The following is a 23,579-nucleotide window of genomic DNA, read 5'->3' on the forward strand; positions in this document are numbered from 1 at the left end:
GTCACTTTCTTTGCTCTTCATTCCCCTTCTCATATCTTCACCTTCCATATGAGATTATTTTCCTGCAGTTTGAAGACCGTCTTTTAGAATTTTATTTAGTGAAGATCTGCTGTTAGCAAACATTCTCAGTTTTTGTGATACATTTATTTGTCTCATTTTTTAAGATATTTTTGATAGATTTAGAAATTCAAGTTGGCAGTTATTTTTTTTTAGCCCACTAAAGGAGAAGGCAATGGCACTCCACTCCAGTGTTCTTGCCTGGAAAATCCCATGGATGCAGGAGCCTGGTAGGCTGCAGTCCATGGGGTCGTGAAGTCGGACACGACTGAGCGACTTAACTTTCACTTTCACTTTTCACTTTCATGCATTGGAGAAGGAAATGGCAACCCACTCCAGTGTTCTTGCCTGGAGAATCCCAGGGATGGGGGAGCCTGGTGGGCTGCCGTCTATGGGGTCGCACAGAGTCGGACACAACTGAAGCGACTTAGCAGCAGCAGCAAAGGAATTTAATATCTTCTGACCTCTTTTGTTGCTGTTGAAAAACCAGCTGCCAGTCATTCACTCCTTTGTAAAGTCTTTCTCTGTCTTTGGTGTTTGGAATTTTTCCTAGTTATTAAATGGGAAGTTTACTGGATCACAGGTCTAGGCTGACACGTTTTCTCTTGGCACTATTGCCGACTTTCATTTTTAGTGATAAGTCTTCTGAAGTCTAAATTATTTTAGGTAGTCCATTTTTTTCTCCCTCACTGACTTCAAGCTTCTCTCTCTTTTGCTGGCATTCTGAATTTTCCTGCATTATGTTTAAATATTTTGTTTCCCATTCTTAAGATTCGTTAGACTTCCTGGATTTTTCTGCTATCTGGGGAATTCTTAGCTACTATTTCAGTAGACATTGTCTCCTGCTTCATTCTCCTCCTTTACTATTTCTGAACCCCAGCATTAGATCTTCTTGTGCTTTTCTCTTTGTCCTTGAAATTCTCATTCATATTTTCCATCTCTGATAAATTACTCAAGGTCTGTTTTTACCATTCAGTGATTATCTTTTTAGCTAGGTCTAAGCTGAAGTTTAACTGAGTTCCCATTTCCAATTATTTATTTTGCATTTGAGAAATAAATGCATTATTTGTTTTTTCACATTTGCTTACTTATCTCCATAGTGTATTTTTCCTATATTAACTTATTCCTTTTTCATATTTAACACATTAAGTGTACTTATTATATATTCTATATCTGATACTTCCAATATCATTATCTTTTCAAGTCTGATTCTGCTATTGTCATTTCTGCTGATTCTCACTCTTGGTGACTTGTTTCTCATTGTTTTATTATGTTTACATTGTGATCTTTTCACTGATCTTAATCTGTGGGAATCAGGAACCAGGGTCTCAGTCTGACAGAAGCCAAAGTCTAAAAACCAGCTGGGCGTGATCTCTCAAAAGAAAAATGGCTAATGCCCAGAAGTTGCTGATATATATATATATATATATATATATATATATATATATATATTTTTTTTTTTTTTTTATTACAGAAAGCCAGTGGTCCCTTCTTTTTCTTGTTGGGATTTACAAGGTGCTAAACTGGCGCTAATGGTAAAGAACCTGCCTGTCAATGCAGGAGATGCAAGAGACGTGGGTTTAATCCCTGGGTTGGGAAGATCCCCTGGAGGAGGACGTGACAATCCACTTCAGTATTCTTGCCTGGAGAATCCCATGGACAGAGGAGCCTGGCAGTCTATAGTCCATGGGGCCACAAAGAGTCAGAATGACTGAAGCAGCTTAGCATGCATAAATAGCACGCAAACTCTACTTACACTAATAAGTAAGACCGCCACATTATATTGTTATTAAGGACACGGAAACCAAGGGACAGACTGTTCTTTTTGGAGCAGGTGCAGGCTTTTCCAAGGCAGGCCCCGTTCAAAGACAACCATGTGTATTACTTAGTCTAAATATGAACTTCAGCAAGATTCCCAGTAAAGGGATATACTAGCATCAGAACCTAATTAGGCTATTCAATTGATGAGAAGAAATCTAGACGTTTTCCCTGTGATTTGGTGCTGTTCAGTCGCTCAGCCGTGTCTGACTCTTTGTGATCCCATGGTCTATAGCATGCCAGGCTTCCCTGTCCTTCACTGTCTCCTGGAGCTTGCTGATTTTGTAAGACTATTTCAAAAACACAAGCCCTGAGGAACTTCCACTGACTGTAAGGCTCTAGATCCCAGGTGACTCCCAGTAAAACCATTTTCACTGATGTCTCATGGTCATCATAACGTTTTTTAGTGGACTAATTGCATTTCTACTCTTAGCGACCCCATGGACTGCAGCCTACCAGGCTTCTCTGTCCATGGGATTTTCCAGGCAAGAGTACTGGAGTGGGGTGCCATTGCCTTCTCCTAGAAGATCCAATTATCTGTGAATAGGGTTGTGGCAAATTATGGAGGACTATACATATCCCCTAGTCAACCTGTTCCTTCAAGGTGACAGCAAACTGCTTTAATTGGTGTGGATATGCAGGTACCAAGGGAAATGCATGATCCGGGTCTATGTAATATGCTGTTTCCCTGATAAAATGCTTTAGAAAAAGTGGAAGCTCTGGAGGTGGCTGGCCATTCATACAACTTTCATTCTTAGGGTTTAAGAACCAGTGTGGGGGATCCTTTTCTTTTTGCCGTGGGACTCAGCACAGTCCACACCCAAGCATGAACGGCTGGTTTGTACTATTGCTTTTTGTTTAATTGCAATTTTGTATTTTATCAATCCCTTGTTATTCTGTGTAATGCAGGGAAATCTGCTATTATTAGGAGTGACAAATATCTATCTTGCCTATTTTTATATACACATTTAAGCTTAATACATAGTAAGCAGCTAAAGAGCCACTGCAGAAACTGGAATGATCCAAAGAGACCCCATTTGGACATGGCATGAATATTGAAAACATTAATTTTTTTATATTGACAAACTGAGAAATTCAGCAATATCTATTCCCCTTGTCTTTGTTCTTCACCTCTTAAGTTTTTGTGCAAACATACATTGAATGAAAGTCATTTCTCTTTATTGTTATCCTCATATGTCCTTTTCTTTTTTTTCTTATCCACAACAGCCAAATCGTACTGACATTAATTTTTCTTTTCTCCAAGCATTATTATTGTTCACTTCTTCCTCCTTTAAATGAACAAATCGTGGGAAAGGAATAAAACAATAGAGTATACTCTAGTTGCTAATTTTACAGACATTCAACTAGCCTAGATCAAGCCAGTAACAAAGAAAAAATAAGTTTAGGCACTGTATATGGTTTTTCAGAGATTATTCAATATTACCATAATTTGACACTATCCTCAAATTCCCCAAAGAAACATTTTAAAACCAAACAAGAACATCATAAAAAGTAATCAGTTGCAATTACAGAAACCATTATGGATAGCCAATATAAATGTGTACATATGTACACCAATAGACATGAACAGAAATGTTCTTATCAGCATTATTCATAAGAGTACAAAACTAGAAATAACCCAAACATCCATCAATAAGAAATAGCTGGTGAAATGTGATATATATCTCCATAGCACTGTGACAGTCAACCTTGAAGATGTTCCCAATGCCCCCCACCTCCTGGTATTCATACCTTTATGTAGCATATTCCTAACTTGTCCCAGAGTTAGTCTGTGTGAGGTGGTGTGATTTACAAAGCTAGGTTATAAAATACATGCCATCTCCACCTGGCTTTCCTGGATCAGCCACTCTGGGGGAAGCCAGTCGAGCCTTCAGATGAATGCAGTCATCACTCTGGCTATAACCTCAGGGGTATTCTGAGTCAGAACCACCTGCTAAGCCTCTCCCAAATTCCTGACCCATATCATCAAAATAGATGTTTATTGTTATCTAGGCTTTGGGGCAGTTTGTTACACAGCAAAGGATAACTAACACACATGGTGTACTATATAGCAGAGATCAGCAAATGTTGGCTCCTGGGACAAATCTAGCCTATGTCCTATTTTTGTATGCCCTTGAGCTTAGGAGGATTTTAAAATATTTTTTAAAATATTGTACCAAAAAAACCAGACAAACAAACAAAAGAATATGCAACAGAGACCTAAAATGATTACTGTCTGGACCCTTTAGTAAAACATTTGCCAATCCCTGATACATAGCAATGATAATGAACTGTTGCTACAGAAGAGCACAGACAAATATCACAGGCATAATGTTAAGTGAAAAGAGCTGGTGCAGCAGAATATATACTATAAGATTTCATTTAAATAAAATTCAAGAACAGGCAAACTAATTAATGATGTACAAAGTGAAGAGAGCAGTTTAATGTGAGGAGGGAAGAAAAGAGGTAGGAATAGGGACGGGGCAAGGTGGGGCTTCTGAGGTCCTGGTGGGGGCTTTTCTCAATCTTGGCAGTAGCTACATGAGTGTGTTCACTTTGTGACACTTCATTAAGCTCTGTACTTACAGTTATTGTGTTTTTGTATATCCATTTAAAAAAGAATTTATTTGAAATGTCATTAGAGAGTTTAAATTGGGCAATTTTAAAATCCAAACATTTCTAATAAAGTCACAGAATCATTTAAATTATAATCAGGGATTCCATTCCTGCCACAAGGAGAGAATTCACTGGTAGTCTCAAAACAGCACTGCAGAAGGGAGTCGATTATAGTGCTTAAGACTGTGGCCTCTGGAATCAACCTGCCAGGTTTTAAGAACTAATTCTACCACTGATGAGGTTTATGACCTTCAGTAAGTTACTTTGCCTTACTAGGCCTCATTTGTGTCATCAGGAAGGTGGAGATAAAAAATAAATAAAAACGGTACCTACTTCATAAGGTTGTCTTAAGGAACAGATGGTATAAACCTTGAAACTCACTGAATCAGTTATCTATTACTATGTAATAAGCCATCTCAAAACTTATAATAGCATTTGTTTTTGTTGTCTCACAATTGTAAAGGTCAGGAATTTAGGCGAGGCTTAGCAATCTCATTAGTCTGGGTTCTCCAGAGAAAAAGAACCAATAACCAATAGGATATATATATATATTTTTTTTTTTAACGTGTATTTTATAGATATGTAGTAAGATTTATATCTATCATAGATATAGTTATATAAGATTTATATCTATTTATCTGTGTCTAGATATAAAGAAACCATGAGCTATCTACATATCTATTTCTAAATATATATATGTAATATATATTATAATCATATGAGCCAATTTCTTATAGACATAGATACAGATAAAAATATATAGATATATGATAAGGAATTGGCTTGTAGAAATGTGAAGGCTGTGAAACCCCCAGATCTGCACTGGGCAAGCTGTGGATCCAAGAGAGCAGATGGCATAGTTCCAGTCTGGTTTGAAGGCCTGAGAAGTTAGGTGGAGCCAATGATGTAAATTCCCATCCAAGTCTGAGTCCAAAGGCAGGAGATTATTGACATCCCAGACTGAAGACAGAGGCAGAGAGATTTCTCTTTCTCCACCCTTTTGTTCTATTCAGGCATTCAAGAGACTGAATGAGGCCCACCCACATTGAGGAGGGCAATTTGCCTTATTCAGTCTACCAATTCAATGTTAGTCTCATTCAGAAACCTCACAGATACTCCCAGAATAATGTTGGACCAAGTATCTGGGCATCCTGTGGCCTACTCAAGTTGACACATACAGTGAACCATCACTGCAGAGCTGGCTCACTGTGCCCACTGTGGTTTAGTTAGGACTGGAGGATCCACAATGGCCCCACCACCTGACTCACTGGAAAAGACCCTGATGCTGGGAAAGACTGAGGGCAGGAGGAGAAGGGGATGACAGAGGATGAGATGGTTGGATGGCATCACCGACTCAATGGACATTAGTTTGTTTGTGCAAACTCCAGGAGACAATGAAGGACAAGGAAGCCTGGCGTGCTGTAGTCCATAGGGTTGCAGAGAGTCGGACACGACTGAGCAACTGAATGACAACAGCTTGTTGGAGGACTTGCTGCTGACTCTTCCCCAAGGGGCATCTCTCCAGCAGGCTGACTTGATCTTCGTTACTTGGAGGCTGAATTCCTAGAGAAAAAGAAGTTAAAATATCTCTTAAGCCAGAGTTCAGAATTCCTAAAACCTCATGCCACTACATTCTGTTGATGAGAGCAAGTCACAGGCCAGCCCAGATTCAAGGAGGGAGGAAATAAGAGACCCTGCCTCTGTGAGTGGGAGGAGTGGCAGGCCTGGGCCAGGATGCAGAGAATTGAGGGGGGCCGTGTTCACAGGCAGTCAGCCCTTTGGCCACCACGGTACATATCCTTCCCCTTTACATACCAGACCCCAAGGTTTAGTCCGTCCAAACCACTACCATCTCTTCTTGAACTACTGCAACAGCCCCCTCTTTCTCGCCCTGCCCTAGAATATTCTCCACACAGTTGCCAGGATGATCTTGTTAAAACGTAAGTCAGATCGTATCACTCCAGGAGGAGTCCCATCGTGCTTGTAATAAAGCCCAAAATCTATGCCATGATCTGGCTCCAAGCAGCCTCTCCACCCATATCACTTCTGTTCTTTCCTTGTTCGTTCTGTTCCAGCAACCCTGGCTTTCCTGTTGTTCTTCAGACACCCCAGGCTCATCCTCTCGGCTTTTCTACTAGATGTCCCTTCCCGCAGAACACTCTTCCCCAGATCTCACATGGCTGGTCTTTTCACTCAGACAGTGCACTGCTCAGATATCACCTCCTCAGGGAGATCTTCCCTGACCACCCTACTCATAAACAGTTCCCTCATCCCACTGAGCATCCTTTTCCTCATGCAGCTTTATTTTCCTTCATAGCAACCCCAAGTATTTTCTTATTCATGGTCTTTCTTCCCCACAGGGCTTCCCTGGTAGCTCAGACAGGAAAGACTCTGCCTGCAATGCAGGAGACCCAGGTTCAATCCCTAGATCAGAAAGATCCCCTGGAAAACCGAATGGCTACCCACTCCAATATTTCTGCCTGGAGAATTCCATGGACAGAGGAACCTGGCGGGCTGAAGTCTGTGGGGTCGCAAAGAGTCAGACACGACTGAGAAACTAACACTTTCTTTCACTTCCCCACTAGACATCAGCTCCATGAACGCTTGGACTTTGTTCTCGCAGACACGTAAAGAGGCGCCTCGCAAATAACAGGCACACAATACATATGTGTTGAGTAAATGAAAGCGCCTGGGATCAACCCGTGGGAGAACAACAGGAAGGCAACCCCAGCAATATTGACAGCATTGTCCTGCCCTGGCCCATCCACCTCAACACTCTAGCCTCATAACTAGTGTCCACTTATAGTTTGCTGTCTCAGAAAAAGAGAACTCACAACTAAAGAGGACAAGTTAGAGACAACTGTCGTGGGCAGTTGTAAGATGCAGTTAGAAAGGACTGCAACTCTGGCCCTTATTCTGGACCCTGTGGCCAGTCCCAACAGTCCCAGGATGAGAGCTCACCCATTCGCTTTGTTTTTAATTATTTTTTATTGGAGTGTAGTTGACTTACAATGTTGTGTTACTTTAAGTGTACAGCGGAGTGAATCAGCCATGTATATATGCATGTATCCATTCTCTTCTAGACTCCATTACCATATAGGTCATTACAGAGCACCAGAGTTCCCTGTGCTATTCAGCAGGCTCTTACTAGTGATCTATTTTATATATAGTAATGGAGATCAGCCCTGGGATTTCTTTGGAAGGAATGATGCTCAAGCTGAAACTCCAGTACTTTGGCCACCTCATGCGAAGAGTTGACTCATTGGAAAAGGCCCTGATGCTGGGAGGGATTGGGGGCAGGAGGAGAAGGGGACGACAGAGGATGAGATGGCTGGATGGCATCACTGACTCGATGGACGTGAGTCTGAGTGAACTCCGGGAGTTGGTGATGGACAGGGAGGCCTGCTGTGCTGCAATTCATGGGGTCGCAAAGAGTCAGACACAACTGAGTGACTGAACTGAACTGAACTGAATGTGTACATGCCAATCTCCCAACTTATGCCCTCCCCCAATTTCCCCCTTGGTAACCATACATTTGTTTTCTATATCTGTGATGAAATTCCTGTTTTGTAAATAGGTTCATTGGTATCATTCTTTAGATTCCACATAAAGGCAGTATGATAAGCCATTTGTCTTTCTCAGTCTGACTGTGTATACTATATGTCCCACCTTTCTGCCAGAGACATCTTAGTATGCACAAGAGGCGAGGAAGAGAAGAAATGGGTGTTACTGTGTCCCTACCATGTGCTGATTGGTTTCGTTCACATTATCTCATTCAGCTCTTAAAACAACAGACATTGCTCTTCAGTTCACAGATATGGAAACTGGACAGTGAGGTGGGAAGTCAGTGTTTGCTGATACTGGGTGGGTGAGCCAGCAGGAGGTTTGCTTCGGTAGACACCCCAGCTTCTTATCGTCTTGAAAAGCCTAGCGTGTGCCCTGTGAGGATGATCCATCCCGGTGCAGAGTTGCTGAGACGTCTACTCTTCCCCACAGTGGTGTCCTGTGGCCATCCAGGCTCCCCGCCCCATTCCCAGATGTCCGGGGACAGCTATACAGTGGGGGCAGTCGTGCGTTACAGCTGCACCGGCAAGCGGACCCTTGTGGGAAACGCCACCCGCATGTGTGGGCTGGGCGGACACTGGACTGGCTCCCTCCCCCACTGCTCAGGTAAGGGGCTGGTGTGGGGGAGGGGTTCCAGTGGAACACGTGGCTGGTGGGAGGGGGGCAGCTCCGAGGTGAGAGTGAAACAGACAGAGGGGAGGGAAGCAGAGCTTTTGGACCTTCATCCCATCCCTCCCAGGCAGAGAGCACAGCTGAACTGCACAGCTGAACTGAAATGAACTGAACCCATCCCTCCCAGGCAGAGAGCAGGGCTCTCAGAGGTCCCAACAGGACTTCAGCCCTTGGTGGTTCAAGCCCAGCTTCATGCCCTTAGACTCTGGCAAAGCCGAGATAGCCAAGAGATTGCAGAATCAGTGAAGATGTGGTTTCTGAGGTCACCCGTGGCCATGGGTGGTCACCATGGTCACCATGGCCAGAATCCTCTCCAGACTCTTATTACCATGAGGTCCCAGGAACAGTCCAAGCCTTCCTGTTGTTGGCTCAGGTCCAAACCCACTCTGGTGTTCTCTCCTTCCCTGTGTGGGACTCCTGGACCCCAGCCTGCTTCCCTTTCTGTATCATCACTTCTTCTGTTTGTTCTGTGTCCCTCCTGGCCCACTGAATACAGTTCTCCTCTTCAGCTTTAACACACCAGTCCCCAGACTTTTCCTATGAATGAATTTATTTTCTTGTTAATCTCTGTGGGGACATGGAGAGAGGTCATCAACACAGCAAATGTAGGGAATTGACAGAGCTCCCAAGTCCATATTTCCAGATACTCATCTGTAATGTCATAAAAGAACAAAAATATTTGAAATTGAATTTTCCTACTAATGACAGAAACCACCAAGGCAAAAAACCAGCACTCCACAGCTTTCTCTTCTTTGGGGTGAGCTTGCCTGGCCTCAAGAAGGGATCTCACATAGGATGTCGCCCCCAAGAGGGCAAATGTTCATGTGGCTTGACACTTCTCAAGAAGCCCACCTTGGCATTGAAATTAACCCTTACCCCTTCCCATCTCGAGATGCCCTCGAGACATAAGGATCCTGTTGTTCAGTTGCTAAGTCATGTCAGATTGTTTGTGACCCAATGGACTGCAGCATTCCAGGCTTCCCTGTCCTTCACTATCTCCTGCTTAAACTCATGTCCATTGAGTCAATGATGCCATCCAACCATCTCATCCTCTGTCATCCCATTCTCCTCCTGCCCTCAATCTTTCCCAGCATCAGAGTCTTTTCCAATGAGTCAGCTCTTTGCATTAGGTGGCCAAAGTATAGAACTTCAGCTTCAGCATCAGAGCTTCCAGTGAATTTCAGGGTTCATTTCTTTTAGGATTGACTGGTGACCTCCTTCTAATATAGACGGCTTCTCCTTGAAGTGGGACCTCACCCATAAGACATGCGTCTGCTCCTGCAGTTTGAGATTCCCAGATGAGCCTATCTTCCAAAATTTAGGGCACTGCCAGCATATTTTGTTGTTCAGTCGCTTAGTCGTGTCCGATTCTTTGCAACCCCATGAACTGCAGCATGCCAGGCTTCCCTGTCCTTCACCATCTCCCAGAGCTTGCTCAAACTCATGTCCATTGAGTTGATGATACCATCCAACCATCTCATCCTCTGTCATCCCCTTTTCCTCCTACCTTCAATCTTTCCCAGCATCAGGGTCTTTTCCAATGAGTCAGCTCTTCACATCAGGTGGCCAAAGTATTGAAGCTTCAGCATCAGTCCTTCCAAAGAATACTCAGGGTTGATTTCCTTTAGGGTTGACTGGTTGGATCTCCTTGCAGTCCAAGGGACTCTCAAGAGTCTTCTCCAACACCACAGTTCAAAAGCATCAATTCTTCTGCTTTCAGCCTTCTTTATGGTCCAACTCTCACATCCATACATGACTACTGGAAAAACCATAGTTTTGACTATATGGACCTTTGTTAGCAAAGTAATGTCTCTACTTTTTAATATGCTTTTCTTCCAAGGAGCAAGGATCTTTTAGTTTCATGGCTGCAGTCACCATTGGCAGTGATTTTGGAGCCCAAGAAAGAAAGTCTGTCACTGTTTCCATTGTTTCCCCATCTATTTGCCATGAAATGATGGGACCAGAATACCCCCCAGATATTAGTTAGGTCTCCTAAGAAAGGAGAAATTCCTGAAGCACTGGGAATTTGTTTCAAAGGATTGTGGGCTGCCCAGGACAATCCCAGACACATCCCTCTGTTACGACCCAAGACTTTGGCCTCTCACCCTTATTAATCTCATTAATTGCCCAGTTCATGAACTGGCAAGACTATGTAGGACCCACTGGGACTCCCTTAGCCAGTTAGCCAGGCCCCAGACTTCTGTGTGTTTGGACCTCTGTTGGAAGTGTCTTGGGAGGCTGGCATGGAGAAGTCAAGGATCATGTATATTGAGGCCTCCTGAGTTATCCACAGAGAAAATTCCAGGAGGAAGAAATGCTCCAAAAAGGAAAGGCATACATTTTGCATCCAAATACCCAACCAAACATGCATTTGCCCCAGTCTCTTTGGTGTTTTGCATAAAGCTCCTCCCTCTAGACAGTTTTACAGGACACAAGGCTAATGGTGTTCTTAGGGTCTATATTATCTATTTAGGGATCTTTGCTCTCCATGGGAAAAGGAAGTACGAGGTAGGGGAAGAAGAAACCAGAAAGCCTTCAGCATCTCCTACTTACTAGCATATGTAACTAACCACAGTTAAGTCTCCTGACCCAAAGCACAGAATCCAAAGTCTTTTCTCCTAATTTGTAATTATCCTTCTCTGAAGTTGTGTTTGCAAAGGCTGGGAAATGACCTTATAGAAATATAACAAAAATAATTCTTGTCAAAGCTACATCACTGAGCTTTAAAACCTCTGAAAAGCCTTGTCAACCCTGAGATTTCATAATTTTTTGACTTCCTAAGTCCTCATCCTGCATGTGGAAGAAGAGACTTTTCCTTGGTCACATCACAGGTCAAGGGGACACTGGAAACAGGCTGACACTTGGGGACATGAAAAAGTAAGAAGCAAGAAAGAAACCTTCAGAAAACATGAACCCCACTCATTGGGGAATGTGTTTCATGAAGCTGTTTGATCTCTGATCCTGAACATTCTGAAGAACAGTTTGCAATCTCCATTTCCCATGTCTTCCTCAAGGATGACAGACTCTTAGGAGACCAGAATCACAGACAGACCTTTCCTGGAGACCTCTGAGGACAGGATTAGAAGTTATTCTATAAGTACTGAGGCTGAGGAATGAATGAATCTTAAATACCTTAGATAAGAAAGTGAGAGATGACAAGAATAGGTGATAAGGAAGTAACGCTAGATGTGCCCTAGTGAGCAGACTGTAGTTCTTCCAGTCCTGAAACTTACAGATACCTTTTGCAGCAGCATCTCCTGCCAGTCCTAAACACACACACACACACATTCAGAAGTTCCAAGGTCAAAATTTTGAGCCTCATTCAGTTCAGTCAGTGCACCCAGATGATGCAAAACAGAAGTCGTAAGTCTCTGGGCCATCAAGGACTTGCCGAGATTCCTGGCATCTGAGACACACTGCAGGAAGTTAACTGCCCGTCTCTGCAGCGTCATCATCTTGCTGATGTACCTCTTCAGTAAAGAGTCAACAGTTGCCTCCTGCCCCCATAGTGCAGTATTCTATGCCAGACTTCCTTATATTGTTGAAACAGAGGCTGAACACTTCAGAGGAGGCTGTTCTGTCAGATGATGCCCAGGACTGGAGAATCCACCCTGGGCCTGTTGTACATAGTGCTGGCTCCAGCTGAGGCCAGCTAGCCAGTGGGGGAGTCAGAGCGATTCACCGTCAGGATTGCCTTCAAGCGGACCCAGTACAGCCTGTTGCGTGAACTACATCTGGAAAATGTCAAAAGATAAGAAAACCTGGCCAAATATGAGGGGCTCTCTTTTCTCATATTTTTGAAAGGCTGAGTGAATCCCCCTTCCTTGGTAGGCAGTAGAATGGGGAACATGGGGTTATAAGAATACTTATATTCTGAAACTAGACTAGGAAAGGAAATAATCCCAAAACTGAGAGGCACATACATCAACAGTAGATGACGAGGTACATGGCTTAAGCATTTATTTATACCAACTAACCAAATGTGGTCTTTGCAGTTGTTCTTTAGTCACTAAGTCATGTCTAACTCATTGCAACCCTGTGGACTGTAACCCACCAGGCTCCTCCGGATTTCCCAGGCAAGAATACTGGAATGGATTGCCATTCTTTTCTCTAGGGGATCTTCCTGACCAAGAAGTTGAACCCACATCTCCTGCATTGACAAGCGGATTCTTTACCTCTGAGCCACCAGGGAAGCCCCAAACTGGTCATTCAGATGTTTCTTTGATGCCTACATATGTGGATCCATGAGGAGATACATTCCACATCACTTGGAAACTATCTTCTCATGCAGTTGCCATTTAGCTCTCAGTTTTCTTTCTCCTTCCTCAAGCTCACCATGACCAAGTCTGAACTAGTGGTGTCTCCCATGAATCTCCGCATCCTGAGATGCGCTGGCTCCCACAGATAGTAGATAGCTTTATCTCCTGTTCTCTACCTTCCTTCATCTCTTGGGTCTTTAAAACTCTCTTGGGTGGGTTTGCACAAGATCACAAATCAGGTAAATGCAGAAATGTGGCAGGAGGCAGAGGGCAAAGAAAGAATGAAATGAGAGATCGAAAATGTTTAATCCAGAGCTCACCTGCAGAAATGTGGCAGGAGGCAGAGGGCAAAGAAAGAATGAAATGACAGATCGAAAATGTTTAATCCAGAGCATAATCTGTGAATAAGAAAGCCTCAGGTAAAGGCCCAGGATCGAAATTCAAGCTTGACTATTGAGCAACAACTCTGCTCGAAGTTTGAACTTTATTCTCTCGGCAGTGGGAAGCCAGAGGAGGTGTTTCCACAGGAGAGAACAAAAATCAAATAGTTGTGGTTGTTCATTGTTAAGATTTAAAGAGAAAGTGAGGATGGATTAGAGGAAGAGTTTAAGAGAAGGGGATATTAGTTACAAGGCTCCTGCAGTAAAGTTCAGGCAAGAGATGTTGAGCATCTGAGCTAAGACAGTGGAACAGGGAATGGAGAGGGTACCGGATCAGCAGACGGTGGAGAAGAGGTGAAAGGGAGAAGGTCAGCTTGGACCACACTGGCGCCAGCCAAGAATGGAGGCAGGACTTCTTCCACAAAGGCTTCCCTCTGCCTTCTTTACCCCCGTGTGGTTCGGGCCCCAGGGCCTCAAGCGTGACCTCAGATCTATGTGTCATTTGGCCCCTGAGTACTCAGACAGGAGCCTGCTCCAGTGACTCAGGCACACACACGGTTTCACTGCCCTCTTTCTTAGGGCGCACTGCTTCCCCATAACAGAGCTCCAACATCTTTCTCCCACTCTGCCACTCTCTTTCCTTCCCTGCTAAAAGCAATGGGGTTTTTTGGTTCTGGTCCATAGGAACCAGCATAGGAGTCTGTGGTGACCCTGGCATCCCAGCCCACGGCATCCGTCTGGGGGACAGCTTTGCCCCGGGCAGCCTAATGCGCTTCAGCTGTGAAGCTGGCCACGTGCTCCGAGGGTCATCAGAGCGAACTTGTCAAGCCAACGGCTTGTGGAGCGGCGTGCAGCCTGAGTGTGGAGGTAATGTATGTGACCATTCTGCTTCTCCCCTTTGCCTGCCCCAAGGTGTTCCCCTGTTTTCCTACTCCCTACTGCCTGCCCTCACCCACACAGATAAAATCAAAGGCTCCATTTAAACCCTTAGCCAGGTGGAGAGTGGACATCAACAGAGAGTTCACGTTCATCTCATTAGTAATCCAAGGGCAAACATATTCCCCACCCTAACCTCAGAAGGGAAGATACCAGGATAAACTTAAGTTTTGCAGATTTGTTCACTTGTTTCCATATAGCTTCATTCAACAACCATGTGCCAAATGATACTAGAGACACAATGGTAGCCGAGCCAGACACACCTTCCCCTCTGGAGCTTACAGTTTAAGATTAAACGAACATCCAAAGTGCCAAAAAAAAAATACAAAATCCAATTTTACAAATCACTTTAAAAGTAATATAAGCCCTTAATGATGGTTCCTGGGATGGCCTCAGTGGGGGAAGAGGAAAGACACACTATACAGTCATCATCTAGCAAGGGGGAAGTGGGAATGGAATAGAGAAACAGGGAAATATATAATGACCAGGTGGCAGCACCAAGGGCTCCTTAAGGTAAGAGCCATTAACTTAAAGTGACGGTCAGCCTTAGTCTGGGTTTTTGTTCAAGCACATTTTGCTACATAGTCTCAGACACAGGGTGGGTGAAGCATTACGTGTAATTAGGGTTTTACTAGGTAACCAGTAATTAAGCATAGGTGACTAAGGCATAAAGAAAGTGGCAAGGGAGATAAGGGTAGATACAAAGCAGTGATTGCCATGGGTGTTAGCATCTAGGCTGGGGAAGGAGGGAATAGGTTCATGGTGGAGTAAGAGGCTATGAAAAGGTGACAAGATCATTGGATTATAGGTCCCAATCACCAGGAAACAAATTCCAGAGGGAGTGAGCTAAAGAAATAAACGGCAGTGGTTAGAGGATGGGCTGCATGGACTTGAGATCACAGCATGGTCCTGCAGGGGAGATGCTCTGGCCCATGTTTGGGGACACCTGCCCAGGAAATGACACAGGTGGGGTCAGTGCCCTCTCCCACTTGTCTGTCCAAAGTCCTGCCTTTCTGGGGGTGCAAAGTTAGTTTTTATAGGATTTTATAGGCATGGTAAGAGGCATAGTAAGCTTGTGGTCATGAGTGTATTGGCAAGGAAAGAATTTACCATATTCTCACATATCCACTGTGATCAAGTTCCCTTTCTTGCCACCCAGACCCCAGGATGGAGTCAGTCACCATGTCAGGAGGGTTCAGGGAACAGAAAGTAGGTGGCTAAGAGTTTCAGCCTGGAAGCAAGTATTTGTTGAATGACTGTTGTGTGTGTGTGTGTGTAACATGTACACAACTCTTACTGACTTCCCTTGATAAGCTCCCAGTTACCTTTCAAGGTTCTACTCAAATTCTTATCTCCAGCCGCAGTAAGCCACTCACTTCTTAGTGCTTTTTTCCTTCAAGTGTAGCACTTGTCACATCATATTTTAATTCATCTGTTTATAGGTAGGTTCTTAAGATAGACTGGGCTCCTCAAAGGCAGGGGTCATGGCTCGGTCATCACTGCATTTCTGGTACCTAGGAAGCACAAATACTTGTTGAGTGGATGGGTATTAGGGACTATCTGATCTACAAAATGATTCTTGTCATTTGGGGATAATTTGGGGACTTTGGGACCATGTAAATGTCATAAATACTTACAAAATAAAATTAAATGAAAAATTAGAAACAAGTAATCTCTATCAAAAATCAAAATGGAAACAAATGAACTTAACTATGTGTCAAGCTGGTGATTTAATAACCCAGAGAATTATTTCAGTTGACTTGAAAAAATGAAATTTGAATATGGTATATATATCCTAAGGACAAAGAACTGCAATGAAATCTTAAACTGGTTATAAAACTGTATGGTTTTAGCAATCATATTGCTGGTGGTCAAATTGGAGTGAAAATTCTGAAACTATTACATATATAATACCATACTCTATATGGATAAAGCAAGTTAAAATTATTTATTGTCATTAAGAACCAAGATTTTAAAATAAAAGATGAAAAAGTTAAGGAAAAATTCTTAATTCTAAACTTGGCTTTGTAATATCAGTATAAACTCATAATGTATTTTCAGTTTGAAAAGTTATTTTCCCAATCTAAAAGTCTAGAATCAATGACCAGCTCCATAGCAATGAGTACCCTTAATGCCCAGACTGTAGGTTTTAAACCCATTGTCCATTAAAAGGAACCAGAGCTGTTTAGGGAAATGGCTGATTCCAGGACTGGGGCAGGAAACACACAAAATTAACATGGAAACTCTGTCACTCCAGCAAGGAATCTGCCAAACACAACTGGGTCATGTCAGAGGAACTCAGGAGCCAACTTGACAGGGTTTCCATTAGTCAGAGATGGAATAATTTGAATGTCAATAAAAATAAAAGTGACAACAGAAGGCAACATAACAAATAAACTTAAATCTGTGAATTTAAATGATTGTCCTTTGGAGCTTGCTAGGGAACCAACTAATTAGCCTCATATATGATGTTTTTTTTTTTAATCAAGCATTAGTCCAACCTTCCTGTGTGAACTCTATTTCAGGGTAAGCAAATATTTGATGATGGGCAAGTTCTTTATTAAAGAACCCGAGCTAAAGCAGAAAGAATTGTGGAATTGATCAACAGGGATCTACTGTATAGCACAGGAAACTCTGCTCAATATTATGTGGCAACCTAAGTGGGAAAAAACTTGAAAAAGAATAGATACATGTGTATAAATAACTGAATAACTGTGCTTTACACCTGAAACTCTCACAACATTGACAATCAACTATACTCCAATATAAAATAAAAAGTTAAAAAAATAATTTTAAATTTTTTAATTTAAAAAGAATTATAGAATTAAAATTATACCATTTCTTTTTTTTAATTTAAATTTATTTATTTTAATTGGAGGCTAATTACTTTACAATATTGTATTGGTTTTGCCATACATCAACATGCATCTGCCACGGGTGTACATGTGTTTCCCATCCTGAACCCCCCTCCCACCTCCCTCCCCGTACCATCCCTCTGGGTCATCCCAGTGCACCAGCCCCAAGCATCCTGTATCCTGCATGGAACCTGGACTGGCGATTTGTTTCTTATATGATATTATACATGTTTCAATGCCATTCTCCCAAATCATCCCCGCCCCCCTCGCCACAGAGTCCAAAAGACTGTTCTATATATCTGTGTCTCTTTTGCTGTCTCGCATACAGGGTTATCATTACCATCTTTCCAAATTCCATATATATGCATTAGTATACTGTATTGGTGTTTTTCTTTCTGGCTTACTTCACTCTGTATAATAGGCTCCAGTTTCCATTTCTATCCCCTAATGAATCTGGTCAACTATATTTACTTTCTATTGAAACCATTAAATGGCAACTAATAGGAGCTTAATAATGCCAGATAAGGCAGGCAGACGTGACCCACTGAGCATCCTCAGCATCACTAACAAGGAGGCAACCAGACATTCTGTGCCTCTAATGTATGTGATAAGAAAAACACAAAACCACGTACCAAGTACCTTTGTCAAGAAGTAGAACTTGACTGTGGTAATGACAGAGGAGCATACTGAACAGTGCCTCGTTCTCCACGTTAGTAAACTCCAGGAAGTGGGAAGTTCTACCAGTTAAATGCCCTGATTTCTGTGACAGATAAATTATAGGAGAGGGTAATCCAGTAACCTCTGGATTCAGAGAGTCTTAGAGACATGCCAATCAAATGTCATGCATGGACCTTCATGATTCAAACAAATCAACTCTTAAAAAAGAGATACAGACAGAGTCTTGAGGAAAACTAAGCACTGCTTGGCTATTTGGTGATATGAAGGAATCGTTTAAAATTTTAGGTGTGATAACAAAACAGACATGGTCTTTAATTTTTAGAAATCTTAAAAAAATCCCTCCAGGTCTCTGCCCCCCTTCTGAGGGTAAGATGATCAGACACGGGAGCATCCCAAGAGGGATGCTTTCAATCACAGGCTCCTGATGTAACCTGTGGCCTCCACTCTGGGCAGGACTTAGACTAACCCCGGGGGGTGCCTGCCCTTGTTCTGATGAATAATGTGTTCTTTCGGCTTCCTAGTGATCTCTTGCGGGAATCCTGGGACTCCAAGCAATGCCAGAGTCCTGTTCAGTGACGGCCTGGTTTTCTCCAGCTCCATCGTCTACGAGTGTCGGGAAGGCTACTATGCCACAGGCCTACTTAGCCGGCACTGCTCGGTCAATGGCACCTGGACGGGCAGTGATCCGGAGTGCACAGGTGAGAGCCTCTGGGCTCCATGGCAGTGGGGCTCCTCCACGCCAGAGGAGAAGGCTGTCTGCTAGAGATTGGGAAGACTGGCTGGCGTTGAGGGACTTGACCCTGAATGAGGATCATACAAGTCGCCTCCATTTACTGAGCACGTTCTGTGGGACTGCCACTGAGCAAAGTGCTTTGTTTTCGGATCTTTTGATGCTCACCACAATCCCCTCCCTGTGAAAGTAGGAAAGTGAAAGTCACTCCGTCGTGTCCAACTCTTTGCGACCCCATGGACTACGTAGTCCATGGGATTCTCCAGGCCAGAATACTGGAGTGAGTAGCCTTTCCTTTCTCCAGGGGATCTTCCCAACCTAGGAATCGAACCCAGGTCTCCCGCACTGCAAGCAGATTCTTTACCAGCTGAGCCACTATTAGCTCTACTTTCCCATATGAGACAGATGAGGCTCAAGAAAGCTTCAAAATATGTCATTGCTATTTTCCAGGCTCTAGCCAGTTCCTGGGGCTTTCTTTTTCTCTTTTAGGGCAAACCCCCAGTGCTGAGCCTGATTCTCTATCTACCTTAAAGCTGCTGCCATCTGTCATCTTTGTTAGCTGCGTTTCTCCCTTCAATCCATCCCCACCCCAGCCTGGCTCCTCTTTCTTGCTTCTCTTAAAAGCAGCTCTAGACCCTTTTCCTTGAAAAGCAAATCGCTGTGGGGCCCAGATGGAAGGAAGTGATTATAAAAGGGAATCCTATACAACATTCTCCCTTTCAGAGTCCTAGCTGTGCATCCAGGCTCCATCTGAAATCCCCTGTCAGCTTCACTGTTGTTCCGAGGTCAGAGCTCACCAGTCCCCACCCTCACTTGAAACCGTAACACAGAAATAACCACTGCATCAGTCACAAGGCCCTGCTCCTAGTCCACTGAGCCCACGGAGGCCTCCTGGGCAGAAGGGCAGTCAGTAAGAGGCCCTTCCCAGCAGACAAATTGTCTTATCAACACACCTTAGGTCCACCATGTGGTCCATCAACACATCTTAGGCTCTTCAACCTGGAAACCTCCCTCCCTCTGGTCCCCAGCCTCATTTACGAAGGGAGCCCCCTGAATATTTCTCTTAGAGGAGTGGGCCTTACATGAACAAGACGGGTTTCCCAGCCCAAGTTGCTGGGGTGTGTAAGGATGGTGCGGCAAGGACGGGGGTGTAGGACAGCCTTTGCAGGGAGACTTGGCTACGGGGAGTTAGAATGAACGGCACCCCAACTGGGAACCTGGGGGGAGATGCGACATCCCTTCTCTGACAGTTTTCCTTCCCAAACGTGTGGGGAGCGATCGGGATGGTGTTGGGATGCTAAGGAGGAAGGAGTCTATGCTGGGAGTGAACGGGGCTCTGTCTCCACCCCCTAGTCATAAACTGTGGCGACCCTGGGGTTCCAGCCAACGGCCTCCGGTTGGGCAGTGACTTCAGGTACAACAGAACTGTCACCTACCAGTGCGTCCCTGGCTACACGATGGAGTCGCACAGGGTGTCCGTGCTGAGCTGCACCAAGGACCGGACGTGGAATGGCACCAAGCCCGTCTGCAAAGGTGTGTCTGGGGGCTACAGATGTGTGGACGCAGGGCTGGAGCAGGTACAAAAGCCTTGAATACCCAGAAGGGAGGGGGTGATGAAGCAGAGCCCTTACGTCTTATCTGGGGGTGTGTGAGGTGAGGAGTGGTCCCTGAACATCTACAGGGAGGCAGTGGGAAGGTCCTGGGCCTTGAACCTGGAGGACAGGATGCAGGAAAGAGTGCGTGGTTGGAAGGTGCAACGAGACCGAGCTCCCAAGGGAAGAGGGGTGGCTCCTGATTGCTCTCACTTAGCCCGGGCTCCCGGCAGGCCAGTTGCCTCAGTGCCGACGGCAGCCCTGGTTCCCCAGGGCAGCCCCAGCACTCCGCCTACCTTGGTCTCCCCCAGCTATCATGTGCAAGCCGCCTCAACTCATCCCCAACGGGAAAGTGGTGGGATCCGACTTCATGTGGGGCTCAAGCGTGACGTATGCCTGCCTGGAGGGGTACCAGCTCTCCCTGCCCGCAGTACTCACCTGCGAGGGAAATGGGTCCTGGACCGGAGAGCTGCCTCAGTGTTTCCGTAAGTCACTCACAGGGGGCCTCCAGGGCACCCATGTGCTGGCTCCTCTCCTTCCCCGCTCAGAACTCTGCTGCTGGAAGGCCTAGAATGAGGCTCCCCTCTCCAAATCAGGGAGCTTTGTCAAAGACCACCATTAAGAAAGGAAGGGATCTTAAAGGAAGAATGTGAGAGTATCTTCATTGAGCCCTGGCTTCGGTCACTCGGTGGCGTCACAGCGGAGGGAAATTAAACCAGATACGGGAGATGCTTCTTAACTGGAAAAGCTGTTAACTGGATGGGATAGAACCCAAAGATGGAGTCGGAGGTGGGCAGGTGGGGCGGTGCTAGAAACATGCCTGACTTCAAGGATGAGACCCTGCCCTGGGACACTTGTGATTTTCCAGTGAGAGGATCATTTCTTATCTACCTGCCCTGATTATGTCTTGAAGAGCCCCAAGTCCTTTCCAGGGCTCATTTCTTACCACATCCCCCAGAGAAGGAGATTCCAGGTCATTTATTCATGTCTTACCCCATAATTGGGCTCTGGAAGGTTTTCTCCGTGCCCATGCTTTGGACAGATGGTAGGACCTATTTTTTCTTTCTGCTCGGCATTTATCTAATGCTGCAGAAAACTGTCGACATAACCCACGACACTGTTTGGGGACCTCTGAAACTTTACTTCAGTTTGGGAAATTGCAGCAGAGATGAAGGCCAGTAAAACTTGACCAGGAAAGGCAGCATGAGGTTTATGGTTAAGCCTTTAGGCCTTGACATTCCTTCCAGGAAACATGAGGAGGATAGCAAGTCTCCTGGTTCAGTCTGGACACCTTGCATTTTCTTGGGAAATAGCTGAATTGCTTTTAAACAATGAATCATGGTTATCATTTCTAAAAATGTCCCAAATCTGAAGATACAAAGAAGAATGAAATAATCATCTGAACCCTCACTTCCCAAAGATAACCAGTTAGGCTTGTCATTACACTTCCACACTATCACTAAGCATTTTTGCATGTATAGCAGTATATACACAATTTTCTATAAATCATGCTGTTCACAACTTGTATTCACTGACAGGCCATCAGCTCCTTGCTCTGTCAATATGTACTAATCTATACATCATCTTTTTTAATGGTTTTAAAAAGAATTCCTCTATTATAGATGCCACACCATTTTAATCTTCACCTACCAGTGATAAATTTGGATCTCTCCAGTTTAACCATGTTACAAACAGTTCTGCAATAAACAGCTTCAAAAGGAACATTTCTTTACCCTTGCGGTGAAGCCCTAGGAGTGAGGATGCTGGGCCACCCAGCACACTATACTTCTTGATACATGTTGCCAGAGTGTCTTCTAGAAAAAGTACTCCTATGTACACTCCCACCTGAAGTTGATGAGAATATTTCTTGACTCACACCCTCATAAACAATTGATTTGGCCAATATTATTAATATTTACCAACCTGAGAAATTTTAAAAGATGTCTAAGATTTTAAGATATCTAAGCTAAGATTTTAATTGGCATCACAGTGCTTCTTAGCAGAACTGAGCTGCCCTTTCTTTGTCATCCAAGAGTTGCTGCTTCCTGAATGTGGGGACTTTTGATCAGCTCAGCCTTTCATGGACTTCTGATTGGTCCATCCAGGCTCCCCAGATTCCAGGACCAGGCTTCCATTTGATTTTTGCATCTGATTTCCAACCTCTTGACTCTGTGTACACACACACATACACACACACGCATAGCACAAAGAATGTTCCTCAGGCTTGAAGTGATGTCTTAGGGAACTTTGACAGAGAACTTTGACTTCCATAGTCAGTTTTTTAAGATCCTCTCTGCTGTTCCAGATGAAATGGACACTCTTAGACCCTGCTTACTGTAGGGTAAGTGCACAGTCTTTGGAAGGACATTCGGCAATACAGGTCAAAAGCTGCAAACACACTCAAACCTTTAAAGATAATAAGTTCACTCCTAGAGAATTCGCCTAAGAGAATAATACAAGTTAAACAAAAGCCACATGTAACTTTATAATAATATAAAATGCCTAAGAAGAGAGTTGCGATCAGCTATAATCACTTTGTACAGCATCTCATTGCAGATTTATGTAGCCGGTAAGTGATCATAATGTCATAAAAACAGGATATGTTGACAGAATAGCAAGTGAACAAAGCAAAGTCAACAGCACCTGGACACTGGGTTTGCAGGCACACACGTGTTTCCATACGGCTGGACAAACACTAGAAGGGAAGGGGCACAAAAATGCAAAACCGTTTTGGGTAGTCGGTGATAGTTTATTTTCACTCGGTGGTCTGAACTTCCTGTAATGTTACTCCTTTACGTGGATATGATGACTAATAAGCATTTGAATCTGGAAAGGAGAGAAAGCCCCAGAGCGGCACTGAGGCAGGTGCAGCGCTGATGCAGGGCTTCTCCACAGCCAGAGTTCAAGGGGAGCCAGGAGGAGAGCAGTGCAAAGACCAGTGAGTGGGTGGCGGAAAAGGGGGGCGCGCAGTCTGAGCTCTAGACAGCGACTTGGACCTGCCTCTCTCCCCCACCTCCCCAGCGGTGTTCTGCGGAGACCCTGGCGTCCCAGCCCGAGGCAGGAGAGAGGACCGGGGATTCTCCTACAGATCGTCTGTCTCCTTCTCCTGCCAGCCCCCTCTGGTGCTGGTGGGCTCTCCACGGAGGTTCTGCCAGTCAGATGGGACATGGAGTGGCACTCAGCCCAGCTGCATAGGTGAGGTGACCGGGAGCAGGGTGTCCCTGCTGGCGGACATCCTTCTTGAGGGCCCAAGATGATGGATTTTCTTCCCTGTCTCATCTGCAAAACAGAGCAAATGCTCCTCCAAGCTCCTTAAAACAGGATGTGAAGTAGCCAGCGTTCACAGGCTGCCGGGAATCACAGTCAGCCAGGGGATGACTCGAGGGGAGAGTCCAAAAGGCAGGGCCACTGGGACATGCCTC

The 23,579-nt window shown here is 44.5% G+C and overlaps 1 protein-coding gene across 1 annotated transcript in view; it reads left to right on the top strand.

Moving 5' to 3' along the window:
• CSMD2 (CUB and Sushi multiple domains 2) overlaps positions 1-23,579 on the top strand; it is a 689,877-nt gene that overhangs the window by 649,012 nt on the left and 17,286 nt on the right. Inside the window, exons 56-61 of the mRNA XM_015467054.3 lie at positions 8,488-8,661; positions 14,051-14,233; positions 18,357-18,533; positions 19,919-20,098; positions 20,469-20,642; positions 23,179-23,352. Coding sequence (XP_015322540.1) covers positions 8,488-8,661; positions 14,051-14,233; positions 18,357-18,533; positions 19,919-20,098; positions 20,469-20,642; positions 23,179-23,352 — 1,062 coding nt within the window. The remainder of the gene's footprint in view (positions 1-8,487; positions 8,662-14,050; positions 14,234-18,356; positions 18,534-19,918; positions 20,099-20,468; positions 20,643-23,178; positions 23,353-23,579) is intronic.

The sequence above is a fragment of the Bos taurus genome, chromosome 3 (genome assembly GCF_002263795.3).
Source record: "Bos taurus isolate L1 Dominette 01449 registration number 42190680 breed Hereford chromosome 3, ARS-UCD2.0, whole genome shotgun sequence".
Classification (NCBI taxonomy): Eukaryota; Metazoa; Chordata; class Mammalia; order Artiodactyla; family Bovidae; genus Bos; species Bos taurus.